General features: G+C 46.2%; 1 protein-coding gene across 1 annotated transcript in view; it reads right to left on the bottom strand.

Moving 5' to 3' along the window:
* OBSCN (obscurin, cytoskeletal calmodulin and titin-interacting RhoGEF) overlaps nt 1-19,606 on the bottom strand; it is a 330,114-nt gene that overhangs the window by 227,218 nt on the left and 83,290 nt on the right. Inside the window, exons 23-32 of the mRNA XM_036739619.1 lie at nt 14,822-15,097; nt 12,197-12,472; nt 10,803-11,078; nt 10,371-10,637; nt 8,572-8,841; nt 6,107-6,373; nt 4,130-4,396; nt 3,589-3,701; nt 2,942-3,095; nt 1,503-1,664 (exon numbers count right to left, since the gene is read on the bottom strand). Coding sequence (XP_036595514.1) covers nt 1,503-1,664; nt 2,942-3,095; nt 3,589-3,701; nt 4,130-4,396; nt 6,107-6,373; nt 8,572-8,841; nt 10,371-10,637; nt 10,803-11,078; nt 12,197-12,472; nt 14,822-15,097 — 2,328 coding nt within the window. The remainder of the gene's footprint in view (nt 1-1,502; nt 1,665-2,941; nt 3,096-3,588; nt 3,702-4,129; nt 4,397-6,106; nt 6,374-8,571; nt 8,842-10,370; nt 10,638-10,802; nt 11,079-12,196; nt 12,473-14,821; nt 15,098-19,606) is intronic.

The following is a 19,606-nucleotide window of genomic DNA, read 5'->3' as shown; positions in this document are numbered from 1 at the left end:
CTTATGAGATAACAGCCAAATTTACAGAGTAGTGAGACCCTAGGCTCTGGGAAATTTACAGGTTAATATTTTATAGAGTGCAGCCACAGTCATGAGAGCAGAGCCTTGTCTCTATGAAGAAAGGGCTCGATAACTTAGGGCTCAGTAGCTTTACTAAGTCAGCCATGGGGTGAGTCAGACTCTACCCCACCACCCCTTTTTCTCTCCTTCATGTCCACAACCAATTATTGTATTCAAAGTTCCCCAAGAGTAGATGCGGAGTAAAAGGAATAGATCCTTTGCTTCTCCTTCCCCCCGCCCCCGGCCTCCCCCTCGCCCCTGCCATCCACCCAATCACTGGTCTAGACCCTCTGGGAAACAAGAAAAACTGGCAAAACCCCACTGACACAAGTCAGAAATGGGATCTTTCTTGTATAAAAATGTAAAGATGGGAAGCTCCCTTTTTTTTTTCTTTCTCTACTCAAAAACTGTCAATGGCTTCCCCAGGGCCTACTGAATAAAGTCCAAATGCTGCAGCCTGGTCTTCCAGGTCCGCCATAACCTGGCACCTCTCTCCTTCTACTTTTTGAGCCTTATCTCCCACTGTTCACTCTCAAATATTCCACACTCCAGCTAAACTAGACTATTAGCCACCCCAAAACATCCCACTCCATTTCACCTATGCACCTTTTTGTTCATGGCACTTCCCATGTCTCAAATGCCCACCCCTTCCTCCAGTTACATCTCTACCTGTTGAAATCCTATAAGACCCACCTCAGGTGCCACCTCCTCTGTGAAGCTGCTATTGCACTGCCACTTGATAGCAACCCCACCCCCACTAGAAACACCTGCCCTGGTAAGACATTGTCATGTTCTACTTTTGATTATGGTGGTGTGCGTGCACGTGTGTGTGTGTGTGTGTGTGTGTGTGTGTGTGTGTGTGTGTATAAGAGTGTGTATGTCTTATCTCCCCAAGTAGAATGTGAGTTTTTTGAGAGTGGGTTTTTTTTTTCCTCCATCCATACCCAGCACATAGTAAGCTCTTCGTAAATGTTAGTGTTTCATTCCCCTCCTGCCTGTACCAGATTTTACCACTATGACCCAGCTGCCTTCTCACCCTGAAACATCCTTCTATAATGGTCCCCATCTCACCCATTGGTGAGTTCCAGGAAGTACTCCAGAAAAGGGTCAGCTCAAATTCTTCAAGAGAGAAGAGGGTTCCTCTTCTCTGGCCCTGTTCCCTGAATCAGTCCCTCATCCTTCCCCAGAGTGTGCCCATTAGCCTGGTATAGTGGGAATTTTGAAGAGTTCTGAGCTGATAATATACCAACCCTCGTTCTAGGAACCCCTGTGCAGAGCAGGATGGATATGGAGTTGGATGTTATGAGAAATCCACCCTCCTCCCCCAGGTACAAGTTGAGAAATGCCAATGGGTTGGCTATGGGTCCCCTTTTTAGTCGCTCTAGCTTCTCATCCCTTCTCCTCCACACCTGCCCACCTTAATGCCCCCAACTTTTCCCTACCTTCCTGGCGCATCCTGATGTTGTCCCCAGGCCGGATCTTGCTGTCATTCTTGTACCATTGGGTCTGCACCTCATCATGGGAGATCTGGCAGGTGAAGGTTGCACTTTCCTTCTCCATCACTTCCACATCCTCCAGGGGCTTCACAATCTGTATATTCCTGCCTAGAATAAAATGAGTGGAATGCACAGATGCTGAATTTCAGAGAGGAAAAGGACTTTAGAACCAAGAATGTCAGAAATTGCAAACAACTTTGAATATTGTATCAGAAATGGCAAGGGATCTTAGAACATAGAATATCAGAGCTGGAAAGGATCTTGTAACATAGAATGTCAGAGCTGCAAGAGAACCTTAGGATATAAAATGTCATGGCCAGAAGGAACCTTAGAACACAGAATATCAGAGCTGGAAGGAACCTTAGAATATAGAATATCAGAGCTAGAAGAAACCTTAGAACATAGGATATAATGGTCAAAAGGAGCCTTAGAACATAGAATGTCAGAGCTGGAAGGAACCTGTGACAACGAACCTGGTTCTGCCTAAGCCCTTCTTAGATGTGGTTTGCTTCTGCAGGATTGGACACCCTTCTGCTCTACCCCAGGCAGACAAAGCTCTCTCTCAATCCTCAGGGCACTGGCTGTTTTGACTCATGTCTCCTCATGCATTAACAAGCCTTTTCCCTTTGCTGCTCTTTTACTGCAAAAAAAGGCCCTTCCCTCTCCTCACACACCAAGATTGTCCCCATGAAGGGCAGGGAAGTTCCTTACTCCAGGATAAGGTCCTCAATTCTCCTTCCTCTACCTGCCTTCTCCCTCCCTCCTCTTCCCTTCCTCCCTCCTTTCAAACAACCTCTTTACTCTTTCCTTCCTCTTTCTCCCCTCCATTTTCTGTTCAATACCTGTTCTTCTTCTTTGATTCCTTTTACAATGATGTTCTATTTCCAGCAAAGTTTATTTGTTGAATTCTCATGGTTTATATTTGTAGTGTGCGGATTCCTTATCTGTTAGTTGATAAAGGATAGCAAGCTTCTGATATATGATGCTAGCCACCTAGTTGTAACTTTCTGGGCATTCAGTAAATGCTAAATTTTTGCAATATGCAGTGATCTGTTTGCACAGATCACTTCTACCATTTCCTTGAATAATCTGCATTAATTAATAAGTTTGGGCTCCTTAAAGATATCCTTTGTTTAATTTCTGATGGCAATGATCTGATTGCAAATTGCTATCATAAACCGTCTCTATTTCTATAAGTAAATCTATATGACTCTACCATTTGTTATTATTGCTACAATAGTAATTATTAACAATTTCTAGAACACCTTCCTCACAACAGCCCTAAGAGGATGGTTGTGGAAGTTCTGCTACCCCTATTTTGTAGGTGAGGAAGCTGATGCTCAGAGAACAGTGGTTTGCTCATAGCCACACATCTCAAGCCTTACCTTGCACTTGTAGTGTGGCTGAAGTCTTGGCATCACCGGCATCACATACATAGGTACCTTGGTCTCCAGACTCACACTTGTGGATGACAAGGCTCCTCTTGGTCCCCTGGGAAACAATTGCCAGTCCTTTCCCTGCTCGAAGCACCACTCCACCCTGGAGGAAAGACATGGATCAAAAGGAGACCAAGGAGGCATTGGGCACTAACCTGCCGGAACAGTCAGGTTCCCCTCTCCAGCCCTGCCAGTGACTCTTCCTTCTTTGGGCTGCTTCCAGTGTTGCTGATGCTAAGCCTTCTTCCCTGATATAGCTTCCCCCAGCCCCAACCACCATTATTGTCAGCATTATGGCTTCCCCTTGTGCTCAGCGCTGGCCCTCACCCCTATAACAAGTTTTTCCCCAGAGACTCACACAATCCCAGAGTTAGAAGAGAACTCAGGGCCCACTAGGCCAACTCATACACAATAAATAGTCCTTTACAATAAATGGTCAGCTAGACTTGGCTTACAGCCCTCCAGTGAGAGGGGAGGCAAAGGCAGCCCAGAGATGGGAAGGTGGCCTAGGCCACTTAGAGAGAATGATGCTGTTGATCAATGCTAGGCATTTAGGGGGAGTGGTGGAAGAAACAGGTCCAGGGATCATAGGGTACCTTTAGCCACTTGACATCATGGTTGTCCCGGGATAATTCACACTCCAAAATGACCTTCTCCTTCTCCGTAGCCACAACGTCCTGCAAGGGGTGGCTAAACTTCACAGGAAGCTCTGGGAGATAGGGAAGGGAGGATATGGTGGTTAGGTAGATACTTTCCCTCATCCCACCCCCCAAAGAAGTTTGGGGAAGTAAAGGGGCCAGTGGTATTTGTCCTTTTCCCTATATAATTGAGACCTGGTTCTCCCAACTCAGCCCAACTTATTTCATGACTTTAGGAAAGTCATATAAACCATACTTGTCCCAGTTTTTTTAATCCATAAAATGGGGGGAGGTCACCTAAATTTTTCTCTCAGCCACCAGAAAAATAAATATGGGGACACCTTTCCCCAGGCTATGAAAATGTGACTATCAGCCGCTCAGATATGTAGACACACACTTCTACTCCAGTCCTACCAATAACCATAAGTAGCCTGGATGTGTGGACAACTCCCCTTCACTGCCACCCTTCCTCCAAGACCAAGACCAATGACAGCCATACCAAGGACAGTGAGTCTTGCAGATGTGTGGGCACCGTCTGCCTTGAAGGCTATGAGTCCAGCATCTTCCAGGCTCAAGGAAGACAGGGTCAGTTTGTGAATCACACCCTGGACTGTGATACAGCAGTTATTCTGAGACTTGAGCTTCAGGCCATCTCGGGTCCAATTGCCTTCCACATCGCTGTGTGAGAGCTCCACCTCCAAGGACACTGTTCCCTGTTCTCGCACCTCTATGGCCTGCAGGCCCCGTACCAGCCGGATCTGACGCACTATGTGGGAAAGGAGGAAAGAGAAAGAACAAAGACAGACCAAGCATCACTAGGAGAGTTCCCTGAGAAAGGAAATGGTTCTTTCTGAAATTTTCAAATGAGCTGGGTATGACTTGTCTGTCCTCGGAAGCCAATGGGAACTGTCTTGACCATACAGATGCACGCTGTAAAAGCCTGAATAGAAGAAATTGTAACCAGTTTTGGGTGGAAAGCTGGGCAAAGCAGTAGTATTGGGAAATAATGGGGGGGGGATACAAGGGGACCAGGAAAAAAAAAGACCCTAGGGTATGAGACAAAGAGTTCTCTTCAAAAGCAGCTAAGTCAGAAGGCTCTAAAAGTAATAGGGGGAAGTTACAGGAAGCTTGTTATAATGAAAATTAATAATATCTATTGTAATAAATATAATAAATTTATAATTATAAAATAATATGTAATTTTAGTCTGTTAAAGAAAGATTCCCTAACAATTAGAACTATATAAAAGTGGAATGAACAGCTTTGGGAGGTAATGAGTTCCTCATTAGAGGTCTTTGGACAAGGGTTAGGTGACCACTTGTGGAGAGGTGTCATCGTGGGGGTTCTTTTTACACATGGGTAGGACTAGATGGATGCTAAGATCCATTCCAGCTCTGAGATTCTGTGATTTGGAGGACATCCAGTGTTTACATGGCAAAGTTGAGGTCTAGAATAGAGGCCAGAGGTCTAAAGGGCAGTGCTCAGACAGGACTCTTGGGTCCAACAGCCACAACACCAAATGTTTTAAAACTGAGCTAAGCCTCGATGGAGGTATATGACATGATAGATAAAGTGCCAAGGAAACCTGGGTTCAAGTCCTGCCCCTGACACATGCTAGCTGTTATCTGCCTACAGATAAGTCACTTCACCTTCTCAGGGGACCCCGGGCTACTCTCTAAGACTTTAAGTTACAGACAAGTTACCAGTCTCCCTTGGTGGGGAGAATTTCCACACAGGGAGTTGCCCATGCCAATGAAATTATGGATCCTAATCAAGACCATGCCAACTGAACAATAAGAACTACACTCCTACAGCCTCGTGGCATGAAGTGATGGGCTTTACTGCAAAAGCATTGGCTACACGTATTTTGGATGCTGGAATTCTCCCACTCTGATAAATCTTTCTGCATCCCCTGAGTTTGTAGCCCAAGTGTGCTGGATTGCAGAGAACAATGTGGTGCTTCCAGGATAGAAACAGTTGGGAGACCTGGCTTTTTATGGGAGAAAGTCTATTCTTTTTTTCCCTTTGGTGGGGTGGGGGGGGGGGAAGTGAAGAGGGACCCTGGACACATTAAATCAAGGAAGATGGTGTGGCTAGGATGCTCAGAGAAATTTCATAAGATACCTCATCCTGCCAATACTGTCATGGTGTATTCTTCCTGATTGTTCTAACTTCTCTGAATTTGGGCCATACTAGGAATTTCTTCCTTTTCTTCCTTGGCTATGGAGCCAGGCTGAAGTCTGACTTGTGGTCTTTGCCCTCTTGGTTGGACCCTTTTCCCCCAGGATGCTCCTTTCCTCTGGGGCCATGCCAAGTGCCTCATCACCCAGAGAAATGAGCACATTGCCTCAGGTGGTAGGAATGAGACAGAGCCCACTGTCACTCTGTCAAGGATTAATTACAGCCCCATTTTGTTGCCCTACTCCACACACAGACCCATCTGGTAGCCCCCCTCTGCCAAACCAGTCTCACTTACTCTCCACATTGAGCTTAGCCTGTGTCTTGTCATCTGGCGTCTCGCAGCCGAAAAAGCCCCGGTCGGCGAAGCTCACGTTCTTAAGGAGTAGGCTATGGCGTGTGCCTTCAGCTCGGATTTCCACGTTCTCACCGGGCACTAAGGCTGCGGTGTTCCGAGTCCATCTCACAGAAGAACAAGGCTTGGTCAGCTCCACTTCTAATGTCACTGAGCCCTTCTCCTCCACTGTTGTTGGCTCCAGTTTCCTCTTGAACAGTACTGGGGCCTCTGAGGGATGGGGGTGAGGAAAGCCAAAAGTGTCGAGTGAGCAGCATCCAAAAGACCATCTATCTCAAGCATCCCCCTGATTCCACGGGGGCCGGACTCATAGGAGGAAGAACGATTTAGAATTGGGCACAACTTTTGGGATAATTTAGCACAACCATCTCAGTTTAACATATAAACAAACTTGAGTCCCAGAAGAGGAAAGGCATGAAGTTAAACATACCCTTACTCTACTACTAGTGTATATATGTCTTAAATATACCCCTCCTGAAGACGGGGGATACTCCTAAGTATCTCTGTTCTGACATGTACAATAGCATCCTTGTTCAGGCTCTCCCCCATTACAGCTATAATACTGCACTGGTCCTCTCAACAGGTCTCTCTGCCTCTAGACTCCTACCCTCTAATCCATTCTGCAAATGATATTATATTTGTAATTGCTTTGCGCAGTGTGTGGTACACTGTAGGTTCTTAATAAATATTTATTCCCTCCCTCCTTCCCTGCAAATGTTACTAAGTTAATTTACCTAATGTGCAGTTCTGATCATGTCACCCCCATGCTCAACATACTTGGCTCCCCACTGACTACAAGACACTATCCAGGGTCCTTAGCCTCACATTCAAGGAAGGCCCTCCACATCTGGCCCCTATTAAAATCTCCAGGCCTCTTTTACCTTCCTCTGTTAAATGTTCCAACCCTCTTACGTATTCTATTCTTGCTGACTTCTGATTGACATATATAGATATGCCTGGGTGTTTTGTCTTCTCTACTGGTACATTTGTAAAATCGATCCTTACTCTGGGGTAAAAAGAACTTGGCCCCCTTCCCTGCTCCATTCCCAGGCCAAGGTCAGGCTGCAGCCCACCCTCACCAGCTCCTGCTTGGACAAGTACTGCAAATAGAGCCCAGGAAGAGAACAAGCTGGAGTTCCTGAGTGGTCACATTTGTAGAAGTCCCAGTAGTCTTTGTTTTGATATTTTATGTTATAGACAGGGAAGTTCCCTGTTATAGCTAACCAGCCCCAGCCCTGCTTCTACTCCCATGGAGCCATCCACCCAAGTCATCTTGTGCCCTTCCACCCCACCTATATCTCCACAGACCATGCCTTGGGGGACTAAATTCCCATTCTGGAATTCCCACCCTTGGGCCAAGCTGTTCTGATTGGTTAATGAGCTAGTAGAAATGCTCATAGCCCACTATACCCAGAAAGCCCCGCATGTTTCACATTCCAGTCAGCTTCCAAGCTCCCCACCCAACTTCCTACCTCTAGCTCTAAGAATCAATGAAATGAATACTGCCATTGAACATGGAAGGAGTGTGTCAATCAACTCCCCTAAGGCTCCACTCACCATCCCAGTGACTTCCCAAAGCCAAACACCCTTCCTTGGCCATCATTCCCTTAGAGGTGCTGTGTCCCCTATTAGAATATAAGCTCCTTGAGGTCAGGGACTGCGTTTCTTTTTATATTTGCATCCTCAGTGCATAGCACAGTGTTGGTCTGCAGTGAATGCTTTTCATTCATCCTCTTCCTATCTTGAATCTAGGAGCCAACTATTACTCTACCTTGCTAAATTGCCAGCCTATTAGAAAACCTTGTCAGAACTTGCTAGGGTTTGCAGTCTGCTAGATAAAGTCTCCAAAGGCCCAGGGCGCCCTCTATGCCATGAAGGAATAGCGACGGAGGACTGAGCTTAGCTCAAGAACCACCTCCTCCATGAGGCACTTCTGGATTCCTGCCATCTACTAGTACCTTCTCCAGACTCCAAAATTTACCTTCTGTTGACAGTATAGATAATTTTGTACAGACTTATATGTGTCAGCCTCAATGGTATGTAATCTCCCTGAGGGCAGGGACTATGTCATTTTTTGTGTTTGTATCCTCAGCATCAAGCACAAACCCTGGCACATAGTAGGTGCTTAATAAATACTTAATTTATTTAACTTGGTGAATTGAATACATTAAAAGTTTGGCTTAAATCTGTCTCTCCCTGTGCCCTGACTAGGTCACTATGTCCAACCTTGGCTTGGTTTGACTAGATCAGCTTGCCAAGCTCAGAAGAAAGAGAGCCTTAACAGCCAGCAGCATTGGCTTAGCTTCTAAATCAGTCTACAAAGAGAGCACTCATTGATAAAAACAACAGCAACTGCCCCTGGTCAGGCTCAGCTGCATCCAGACCAAGCCACATAAAGTCTCTCTCACCTCGGACTCTGAGACTGGCCTTTGTGGTGACCCCTTCAGCCTCGGCCGTGATCTGGCCAGCATCCTCGAGGGTCAGGGCAGTAATGACGAGGCTGTGGCTAGCGTCACTCTGAGAGATGACATACTTAGCTCCAGGCTCCAGCTTCACACCATTCTGACTCCAGACCACCACAGCATTGCTGGGGGTAACCACACACTGGAATGTGGCCTCAGAGCCTTCTTCAGAGACTGCATTGCTCAGGCCTGATGTGAACTTGACCATTCGGGGGACTGAGGAAATAGAAAATCTTTTGTGAGGGAACTGAGAGCCAAGAGTTGAAGGCAGTGGTAACATGTAGGGCAGAGGATAGGGAGAGAAACAGGTCCTCTCCCACCATTTAATCAACTTCCAACATGCTACTTCTTCTACGAGGTCTTCTCAAACTAACCGAATGGGCACTAGTGACTTCCTCCTGAATAGGGAAATCAACTAACTGCTCTTCCTCTTGCACAAATAGGTGTCCTAGTATGGAAAGAAGACTGGACTTAGAATCAGAGAATCTGGCTCCACTATGTACTGGCTAAGTGACCATGGGCAAATCCATTAACCTCTCTGAGCCTGGTCTTTCCCATATGTAAAATGAGAGGGCTGGTTGACATGAAGTATATGTCCTGTGCCCCTACCCAAATGACTGTACCCCAGTCCTGTCCAGTTCTTTGCATAGTACAGAGAAGGAACACAAATTGGCAGTGTTGTCCAATGGTTAGATTCTTGGAACCGAAAGGTTTGGAATTGCAGTTGTGACACCTGCTAGCTGTTGTGATCCTGGGAAAAATCACTGTAACTTTCAGAGCCTGTTTCCTCTTCTGTAAACGGAAGACAAGAACCTTTGTACTACACTTCTCACAGGGCTGTTGTGAGGCTTTGTAGACCTTTAAGCACTATACAAATGTGAATTATTATCTGTGTATCCTGAGTGTCTGCATCATTCTGAGATCATGCCCCCCATCCCCCAAAGGAAGAGCCACCTACCGTATGATGTGCTTGGTATAAAACCCAGCATGGCGGTAAGGGTTAAGAACACCGAGCATTGCTGTCATGGCCTCCTCCTTCAATCCCCCACAATTACACACATATAATCACCTACAGACATGCACACACATATATATACACATATATACAAGCACACACATACACGTAGAGTCACATGTTATATTCTCATAGGACCAACAGAGGGTGAGACTGAGACCCGTTTCCCAAAGACACACAGGAGCCAAGACTGAATGCAGGCATCCTAGAGCCAAATCTGAGGCTCCTTTCGCTCCACTGCACCTTATGTTTGCACTCATCATTTAGCTAGGTGTAGCTACCATATCCCGGGGTGAAGGCAGCCAGCTCCAACGTCTCCAGAGCCTCCTTGAAGAATGCTGAAACGTCAGGGTAGTATGCGTGGCCCTAGCAACTGCTGCCATGGACCTAACCCAGGCGTGCTTGGTATTTAGGTTGTGGTGAGTAAATTCCTTTCAGTTCTCATCAATTCCCTGGAAGCTGGAGCCAGAGCTATGAGAACTCTCTTCACATTTCAGCATACCTCGAGCTTCAAGACGCCCCCTGGAGATGGTGACTTTTGCCCTCTATTTCTGCAATGTCATCCAACAATTTTTATTAAGCGCCTATTGCCTATTGATTATTGCCTATGATGTGATTAGTACAGTCTCACAAACATCACACACAGAGCCCTGGGTCCCAAGTAGTCTTATGGGTGCACACTCATTCGAGACCATACACACACACACACACACACACACGGCCCCCATACCGATGGCTGTGAGCTTGGTGGTAGTCTTGTCATTGCGACTTTCACAGCAGTACTCGCCCTCATCCTCAGCCCTTAGTCCCACAATGGTGAGGGTGCGCCGGGGTCCATCTGCTCCCATCTGGAATCGCTTGCCAGAACGGATCTCCATCCCACCACAGCACCATACCACATCGCCCAGTGCTTGACTCAGCTCACAGGACAGCACCACTGTCTGTCCAACCTCTCCACTCACCGGCTTCAGGGGTTGGGCAAACTTCACAGGGACCTCTGTGGATGATTGGGAGAGAGAGCACAAGGTGGCAATGGGTCTGTGTCCTCATAGGGACTAGGGGGGCCAATCTCCTCTAGATCCCCTTTAGGTAACCACCTCATCTCCCACGCCCTGCCACGGAGGGCCCGGGGTCACATCCCTCTCTGGCTTGCCTGCCTCACCTTCTACCTGGACAGGAAAGTCTTGCTTCTCCTTGTTGGCCTTGCAGGTGTAGATGGCACTGTCTTGGGTCTGGGCACCATACACAGTGAGGGTGTGAGTGGTTCCCTCACTCGAAAACTCATAGCGCTTGCTTCGCCTGATCTCTAGCCCATCCTTAAGCCACGTGACGGTGGCTGCGGCGGAGGTGACCGTGGCTGACAGAATGATGTCTTCATGCTCCCGCACTACCAACGGCTCCCTCTTGGCAGGTTTCTCAGGTGCTTTTGTTTCTGGTTCTAGATGGGGGGGAGACAGTGCCAAAGGCTATATGAGAAACCACCCCATCTCTGGGTCAAACTGACCATCGACGACTCTTCTTCCTCTGTACTCCTATGTTCATGGCCAGAAGGGACTTCAAAGATCATCTAATCCAGTCCTCCCATTTTGCAGATGAGGGAAATGAGGCCTGAGGTGGTTAAATGACTTGCCCGTAATAAGTGTCAGAGACAGGATCTGAACCCAGGTCGTCGACTCCAGAGCCCCTGCTCCTGTCGCTGGACCACACTTCAGCTTCTGCCCTTCCCTCTTTTCTCTGAACTGACCCCAACATTACTGGGCAGGTGGTATTCATATTAGGAATTGGGCCAGTTTAAGAAAAATTGCAGGGGTCTCACTGTTAGAGCTTGGTTTAACAAGATCCTCACTATTGATGAGTCAGGATCATCACTAGAAGTTATGTGAGACCAGGAACGAATCATACTGTGTGGCCCCTCCAACCCCAACATTAAAAAAATTAGGTACCAATAGTCTTCCCAGGGGATCCATAGGCTCGGGAGGGGCACAGGCACCAGGGCATGGGTATTCAGTCTTGGGCAATTGGGAATGGTTTCATACATCAAAGAGGTGAACGAACAAACGGCTGAGATTCTCCCACCCTGAGGACCAGTGAGCCAGGGAGTGGGGCAGTTTCCTTCTGTAAGATCATTCTAGGGGCAACCAGGAAGAGAGACTGGGAAACATGTTCCCTTGTGGAAGAGGGTCAATGAAGCAGTCACTATTACAATGACCACATTGTCCAAACGAAAAAAAAGTTGGGAAACATGGTCTTATAGGAAATTCCTCTGAAAGACTTCAAAGTATATATTTTTTAAAAAAATGGAATTGTTCTGGGAAATTTGGGGCATATGTTTGGTTACTGTAATCACTATAGATGCTTCCTTCCCAAGAGCTGAACCAGCTGGTGCCCAGAGGCCTTATCCCCCAGGAGTCAGGGGCAGAGTTTCTGGCTCTCTCTTGTCAAGGACAGAGATCATAGACAGAAATGTCCTCCACCACTCGATCACGGTCTTTCTAAGGATGCAGGTCATTTATCCCCAAGTTTTTTAGTCCCACACTGAGCACCTCTGGAACTAACCTTGGATGTCCAGGCGGAAGGTGACCTTCTGGCCCCCGGCCTCACAGGTGTACTCTCCAGCATCTGCCTTCCCCGCCTGCTGCACCACCAGCTGCCGGCCCTGGCCCTTGGCCTCCACGTGCACCTTCTGGCTGGGGCTCAGTTTCTTCCCATCCTTGTACCAGGTCACCTCTGTCTGGGCCTGGGCCAGCTCGCAGCTCAGGGTGGCGCTGCTACCAGCCACAGCCTGTACCTCATTCTGCACCTTTTGTTCCTTGGCAAACACCACCACAGAATCTGCAGGAATATAAAGCAAAAGAATAATGGAGGGAGGAGAGGAGAAATTCTTTAAGAAAGTCTTCTCTGAATTCTTCCTTCCATAACCTTTCTGGCCTATCCTGAAGGCATTTGGCCCAGCTCATATGACCATAGGGTGACTGGATCAGGAAATCTAATGCTTCCCCCAAGGCCCCTCTATACTCCAGTTCTGACTGGACCACCCACCCTCTTTAATGTACATCCTCCCAGGGCAGGAAGTAGAGCCCTGGGACATGGGGCTGCTTGGTGGTAATCTGCTTCCTAGAAGACCCTGACCAAGTTCCCTCTCTTCTCTGGATTTCAGTGTACTTCTTCATATGTTACATCAGGAGGTCAGAGGTTTAGAGCTGGAAGAAACCTCAGTGGTCAGCTTGTCCAGCTGCTCCATTTCACACATGTGGAAGCTGAGGTTCAGAGACGTTAGGGGACCCACCCAAGGTCACACAGATAGAAAGCTCTCCTTCCCCTGTGGCACATTATGCTGTGTAGGGCTCCTTTGAAATGATAATGCTATCTGCCATTTATGGAGCAACTCAAAGTTGACAAAGTTCTTGAGATCCATTAACTCCCTTGAGTCTCACAATAACAGCATGAGGTGGACACCAAAGGTGTGGTCACTTCACAGAAGGGCTGGACTGGATGAATGCTCAGCTCCCTTCTTGCTCTGAGACTGTGAGCATCTTCTCTGCTCTGAGTCACCTCCTCCACAAAACCTTTCCTGGGCACCCCAATTTACACTGATGTCTGTGGTCCTGACTGCCTGGATCCCACCTTTGGCAAGGGAGGCAATGCGGTGTACTAGGAAATGTTCCATTTGTTGTTAAAAGAGACCTGGGCTCACACCTTGCCTCCAAAATGGACCAGCTGTGTGACCGTGGACAAATCACTTAATCCTCTTAACCTTGGATGTCCCATCTTTTAAAAGGGCATAATAAACCCCACCCTGCCTATCTCATGGGACTATCTGGAGGATAAAATGAAACTGCCCAGATGAAAATGCTCTGATTTTTAAGTCTGATAGAGATGCAGGGATAGGGACTGGACTTGGGCTTCATAGAGGCAACACATGGATGAGGAAAATCCCTTCACCAATGCAGGTTGGCACCTTCTCTGCTATCACTGGGCTATTTAGGACACTGAGAAGCTATGTGACTTTCTCAGGGTCACACAGCACATTTAGTGTGTGTATCCAAGGCAGAACTTGAACCCAGATCTTCCTCACTTGGAAGCTATCTATCTATACATTATACCACCCTGACTCTATAGATCATAATAATAATATAAGAGATTATAATTATCATTGTCATATGGTACATTGATACGTTCAAAATTAAAATAGGGCTTTTATCTGCAGGTTTCAGTCATTTGTGACACAGCTCCCCTCCAATTTGTGGTTCAGTAATTTTTCAGTTGCGTCTGACTCTTCATGACCCCATTTGAGATTTTCTTGGCAAAGATACTGGAGTGGTTTTCCATTTCCTTCTCCAGTTCATTTTACAGATGAGGAAACTGAGGCAAACAAGGTGAAGAAACTTGCCCAGTGTTACACAGCAAGTGCCTGAGGCCAGATTTGAACTCAGGAAGAGGAGTCTTCCTGACTCTAGACCCAGTGATTTATCTACTGCCCCCACCTAGCTCCCCTTCAATAGCAAAGATAATGGAAGGTAAATTCTACTACAATCTAATTTATCTCTGTCAAGTGTAATGAATGGTCATGGATCTTAGCTCTTGGTCCTTACAGCACCAAGCCTCAAGCCAGAGGACCCTTCCCCCCAACACACACACACTCTGAAGGCCTGGGACACTCTCTTAAGTGTCCTGGAGCCCCAACGTCCTGTTCCAATATCTAATCATGAAACCAAAAGCCAGATTTGACACCTCCTTCCCAAGTTTCACCCCAATAAATGAGGTTTCAGACACCAAAGTTTTATGCAAAGATAGTCCTTCCTCTTCCTCATGTGGTCATTGATTTAACATTACATCACCCACTTAGAGAGCAATTGTTGCTAAATGGGGGGGCCAACAGACAAGAGGATTTGTTTCTTTTGTCCTTATTCAGTCCTCCAATTACCCCATTTACCAGGATTGACAGAGTGGCTGCTAATGAAGCCTACTGAGCTGAGAATTCACTCAGACACTCAGGTCCTTTTTATCATGTTAATCACAATCTTGTGCTATTCTTCTGTTGTCTCTTTCTCATCTCTGTCTGTTAACCCAGGGTACACACATATGATATACTAGTTGTCACAAAGAGAAGCTCACAGGTGCCTCAAGATTCCTCTCTAGCCAGAGCTAAACAACCAAGAAGTGACCCTTTCAGTGACTGACCTTTGACCTCCAGATGGAAGGTGACCTTCTGGCCCCCGGCCTCACAGGTGTACTCCCCAGCATCTGCCTTCCCCGCCTGCTGCACCACCAGCTGCCGGCCCCGGCCCTTGGCCTCCACGTGCACCTTCTGGCTGGGGCTCAGTTTCTTCCCATCCTTGTACCAGGTCACCTCTGTCTGGGCCTGGGCCAGCTCACAGCTCAGGGTGGCGCTGCTACCGGCCACAGCCTGTACCTCGTTCTGCACTTTTTGTTCCTTGGCAAATACCACCACAGAATCTGCAGGAATATAAAGCAAAAGAATGATTGATGAAGGAGGGGAGAAATTCTTTAAGAAAGTCTTCCTTCTCTGAATTCTTCCTTCCATAACCTTTGTGGACCTATCCTGAAGGTGTATGGCCCAGTTCATATGACCTCAGGGTGACTGGATCAGGAAATCTAATGCTTCCCCCAAGGCCCCTCTATACTCCAGTTCTGACTGGACCACCCACCCTCTTTAACGTGCATCCTCCCAGGGCAGGAAGTAGAGCCCTGGGACATGGGGTTACATGGTGGTAAATCTGCTTCCGAGCAGACCTTGACCAAGTTCCCTCTCTTCTCTGGATTTCAGTGTACTTCTTCATATGTTACATCAGGAGGTCAGAGGTTTAGAGCTGGAAGAAACCTCAGTGGTCAACTTGTCCAGCTGCTCCATTTCACACATGAGGAAGCTGAGGTTCAGAGAGATTAGGGCACCTGCCCAAGGTCACATGGATAGAAAGCTCTCCTTCCCCTGTAGCACATTATGCTGTGTAGGCCTCCTTTGAAATGATAATGCTATCTGCCATTTATGGAGCAACTCAAAGTTGACAAAGTCCTTGAGATCCATTAACTCCCTTAAGCCTCATAATAACAGCATGAGGTGGACGCCATAGGTGTACCACAGAAGGGCAGGACTGGATGAATGCTCAGCTCCCTTCTTGCTCTGAGACTGTGAGCATCTTCTCTGCTCTGAGTCACCTCCTCCACAAAACCTTTCCTGGGCACCCCAATTTACACTGATGTCTGTGGTCCTGACTGCCTGGATCCCTCCTTTGGCAAGGGAGGCAATGTGGTATACTAGGAAATGTTCAATTTATAGTTAAAAGAGATCTGGGTTCGGAGCCAAGATGGCGGTTGGAAAGCAGGGACTTGCCTAAAGCTCTATCCCAAGACCCTCACAACACCTATAAAAAATGGCTCTGAACAAATTCTAGAACTGCAGAACCCACAAAATAGCAGAGGGAAGCTGGGCTCCAGACCAGGACAGCCTGGATGGTCGCTGGGTAAGGTCTATCCCATGGAGTTGGGAGTGGAGCAGAGCAGAGCCCAGTGTGGGCCTGGACCAACCAGGCTGGGAGCCGGGTGGAACAGGCCCTAGTTACCTGAATCAGTGAGCTGTGTCAGTTACCAGACTTCTCTACCCATAAACACCAAAGACAACAGAGAAGGTTAGTGGGAAAAGCTGCGGGATAAGAGTAAAAGGAGTTCACAGTTGGGTCACCTCCCCAGGGGCAGTGGAGGTAGTGCAGCTTTGAGGACAGAACTACAGCTGCAGTTGCTTCCAGCCCTAGGCCCACCTGGTGGGAGGAATTAAGTGGAGGATCAGAGCAGGAGTACAAAGCCTACTTAAGATCTGAGTCCAGTCCAGATTGGTGGTTCTTGGGGAAGGAAGAGCGCTGGTGTGGCAGATCTTGCTGTGCAGAAATAGCTCTGAATACAACAGCGCATCCCCTCAAGCCTGGGACAAAGTACTCTCTACTCTACTAGCAGTCACACCCCAACAAAAAAATCAAGGGTCAAGTAGTTGGCTGGGAACATGGCCAGGCAGCGAAAACAGACTCAGATTCAGACTCAGACTTCGGAATCTTTCTTTGGTGACAAAGAAGACCAAAACATACAGTCAGAAGAAGTCAACAAAGTCAAAGAGACTACATCAAAAGCCTCCAAGAAAAAATATGAACTGGTCTCAGCCCATGGAAGAGCTCAAAAAAGATTTGGAAAAGCAAGTTAGAGAATTAGAGGAAAAATTGGGAAGAGAAATGAGAGTGATGTGAGAAAACCATGAAAAACAAGTCAATGACTTGCTAAAGGAAACCCAAAAAAATACTGAAGAAAATAACACCTCAAAAAATAGACCAACTCAAATGGCAAAACAGCACCAAAAAAAGCCAATGAGGAGAAGAATGCCTTGAAAGGCAGAATTAGTCAAATGGAAAAGGAGGTCCAAAAGACCACTGAAGAAAATACTACTTTAAAAATTAGATTGGAGCAAGTGGAAGCTAGTGACTTTATGAGAAATCAAGATATTATAAAACAGGACCAAAGGAATGAAAAAATGGAAGACAATGTGAAATAATTCATTGGAAAAACCACTGACCTGGAAGATAGATCCAGGAGAGATAATTTAAAAATTATTGGACTACCTGAAAGCCATGATCAAAAAAAGAGCCTAGATATCATCTTTCAAGAAATTATCAAGGAGAAGTGCCCTGATATTCTAGAGCCAGAGGGTAAAATGGAAATTGAAAGAATCCACTGATCGCCTCCTGAAAAATATCCCAAAAAGAAAACTCCTAGGAATATTTTCACCAAATTCCAGAGCTCCCAGATCAAGGAGAAAATACTGCAAGCAGCCAGAAAGAAACAATTTAAGTATCATGGAAACACAATCAGAATAATACAAGATCTAGCAGCTTCTACATTAAGGGATCGAAGGGCTTGAAAGATGATATTCCAGAGGTCAATGGAGCTAGGATTAAAACCAAGAATCTCCTACCCAGAAAAACTGAGTATCATGCTCCAAGGCAAAATATGGATTTTCAATAAAATAGAGGACTTTCAAGCTTTCTCAGTGAAAAGACCAGAGCTGAATAGAAAATTTGACTTTCAAACACAAGAATCAAGAGAAGCATGAAAAGGTAAACGAGAAAGAGAAATCATAAGGGACTTACTAAAGTTGAACTGTTTTGTTTACATTCCTACATGGAAAGATGATGTGTGTAATTCATGAGACCTCAGTATTAGGGTAGATGAAGGGAATATACATATACATACATATATATATATATATATATATATATATATATATATACATATACATATATATATGTATAGACAGAGGGCACAGGGTGAGTTGAATATGAAGGGATATCTAAAAAAATAAAATCAAATTAAGGGATGAGAGAGGAATATATTGAGAGAGGGAGAAAGGGAGAGATAGAATGGGGTAAATTATCTCACATAAAAGTGGCAAGAAAAAGTAGTTATGTTGGGAGGGAAGAGGGGGCAGGTGAGGGGGAATGAGTGAATCTTGCTCTCATCGGATTTGACCTGAGGAGGGAATAACATACATGCTCAATTGGGTATCTTACCCCACAGGAAAGAAGGAGGAAGGAGATAAAAAAGGGGCACAATAGAAGGGAGGGCAGATGGGGGAGGAGGTAATCAAAATCAAACACTTTTGAAAAGGGACAAGGTCAAGGGAGAAAATTGGATAAAGAGGGATAGGATAGGAAGGAGCAAAATATAGTTAGTCTTTCACAACATAAGTATTGTGGAAGGGTTTTGAATAATGATACACATGTGGCCTATGTTGAATTGCTTGTCTTCTTAGGGAGGGTGGGTGGGGAGGGAAGAGGGGAGAGAATTTGGAACTCAAAGTTTTAAAAGCAGATGTTCAAAAAACAAAAAAAAAGTTTTTGCATGCAACTAGGAAATAAGATATACAGGCAATGGGGCATAAAAATCTATCTTGCCCTACAAGAAAGTAAGGGAAAAGGGGGTGGGGGGGGAGTGGGGTGAGAGAAGGGAGGGGTGACTGGGGAATGGGGTGATCAGAATATATGCCATCTTGGAGTGGGGGGAGGGCAGAAATGGGGAGCAAATTTGTAATTCAAACTCTTGTGAAAAAAATGCTGAAAACTAAAAATATTAAATAAATGAAACAATGAAAAAAATGAGATGTGGGCTCACACCTTGCCTTCAAAATGGACCAGCTGTGTGACCGTGGGCGAATCACTTCATCCTCTAGTCCTTGGATGTCTCATATTGCAAATGGGTATAATAAACCCTACCCTGCTGGTCTCATGGGACTGTCTGGAGGGTAAAATGAAACTGCCCAGATGAAAATGCTCTGATTTTTAAGTCTGATAGAGATACATGGATAGGGACTGGACTTGGACTTGATATAGGCAACACATGGATGAGGAAAATCCCTTCACCAATGCAGGCTGGCACCTTCTCTGCAATCACTGGGCTATTGAGTGGGACAGTGAGGACCTGTCATGAAATCATGAAATCTAAATCTCAACCTTTCTGTAAATTGAATGGCGTCAGCATGACTCAGGGCTTCTGACTGACAGCTAGGCCTCAGTCTGGAGTTACTAAGAAATCACCTGACTTATAGACATCCAGAACTTACAGCAGCCGGACCCACTTCCTCCCCACTACCACCTCAGCAGAAGCCTCACCAAATAAGGATAAAGATATTTTTATGAGCTTGCATTGGCTAAACTAGCACTTCTTTGTTCCTGCGTTAGATTTCTCATGAGATTGTGAGCCTGAACTCCACCAGTGAGAGGGGGAATGGAACATGCTAGGGTATATAATCATGCTTGACTTCCTGTACTGTGCCTTTCCTACTAGCTCGCTGCTGGTGGTGATGATAACCTTTCTTGAGAGATTGTAATAAAGAAGTTTTCTGTTTCTACCTTGAGAGACCTCTGACTCTTTTAATTAATTGGGGGCAGGTGGTCTCACCCCACACAC

The sequence above is a fragment of the Trichosurus vulpecula genome, chromosome 9, assembly GCF_011100635.1.
Source record: "Trichosurus vulpecula isolate mTriVul1 chromosome 9, mTriVul1.pri, whole genome shotgun sequence".
NCBI lineage: Eukaryota > Metazoa > Chordata > Mammalia > Diprotodontia > Phalangeridae > Trichosurus > Trichosurus vulpecula.
The sequence above is the reverse complement of the archived record's forward strand: the minus strand, read 5'-3'. Positions and strand labels throughout refer to the sequence as shown.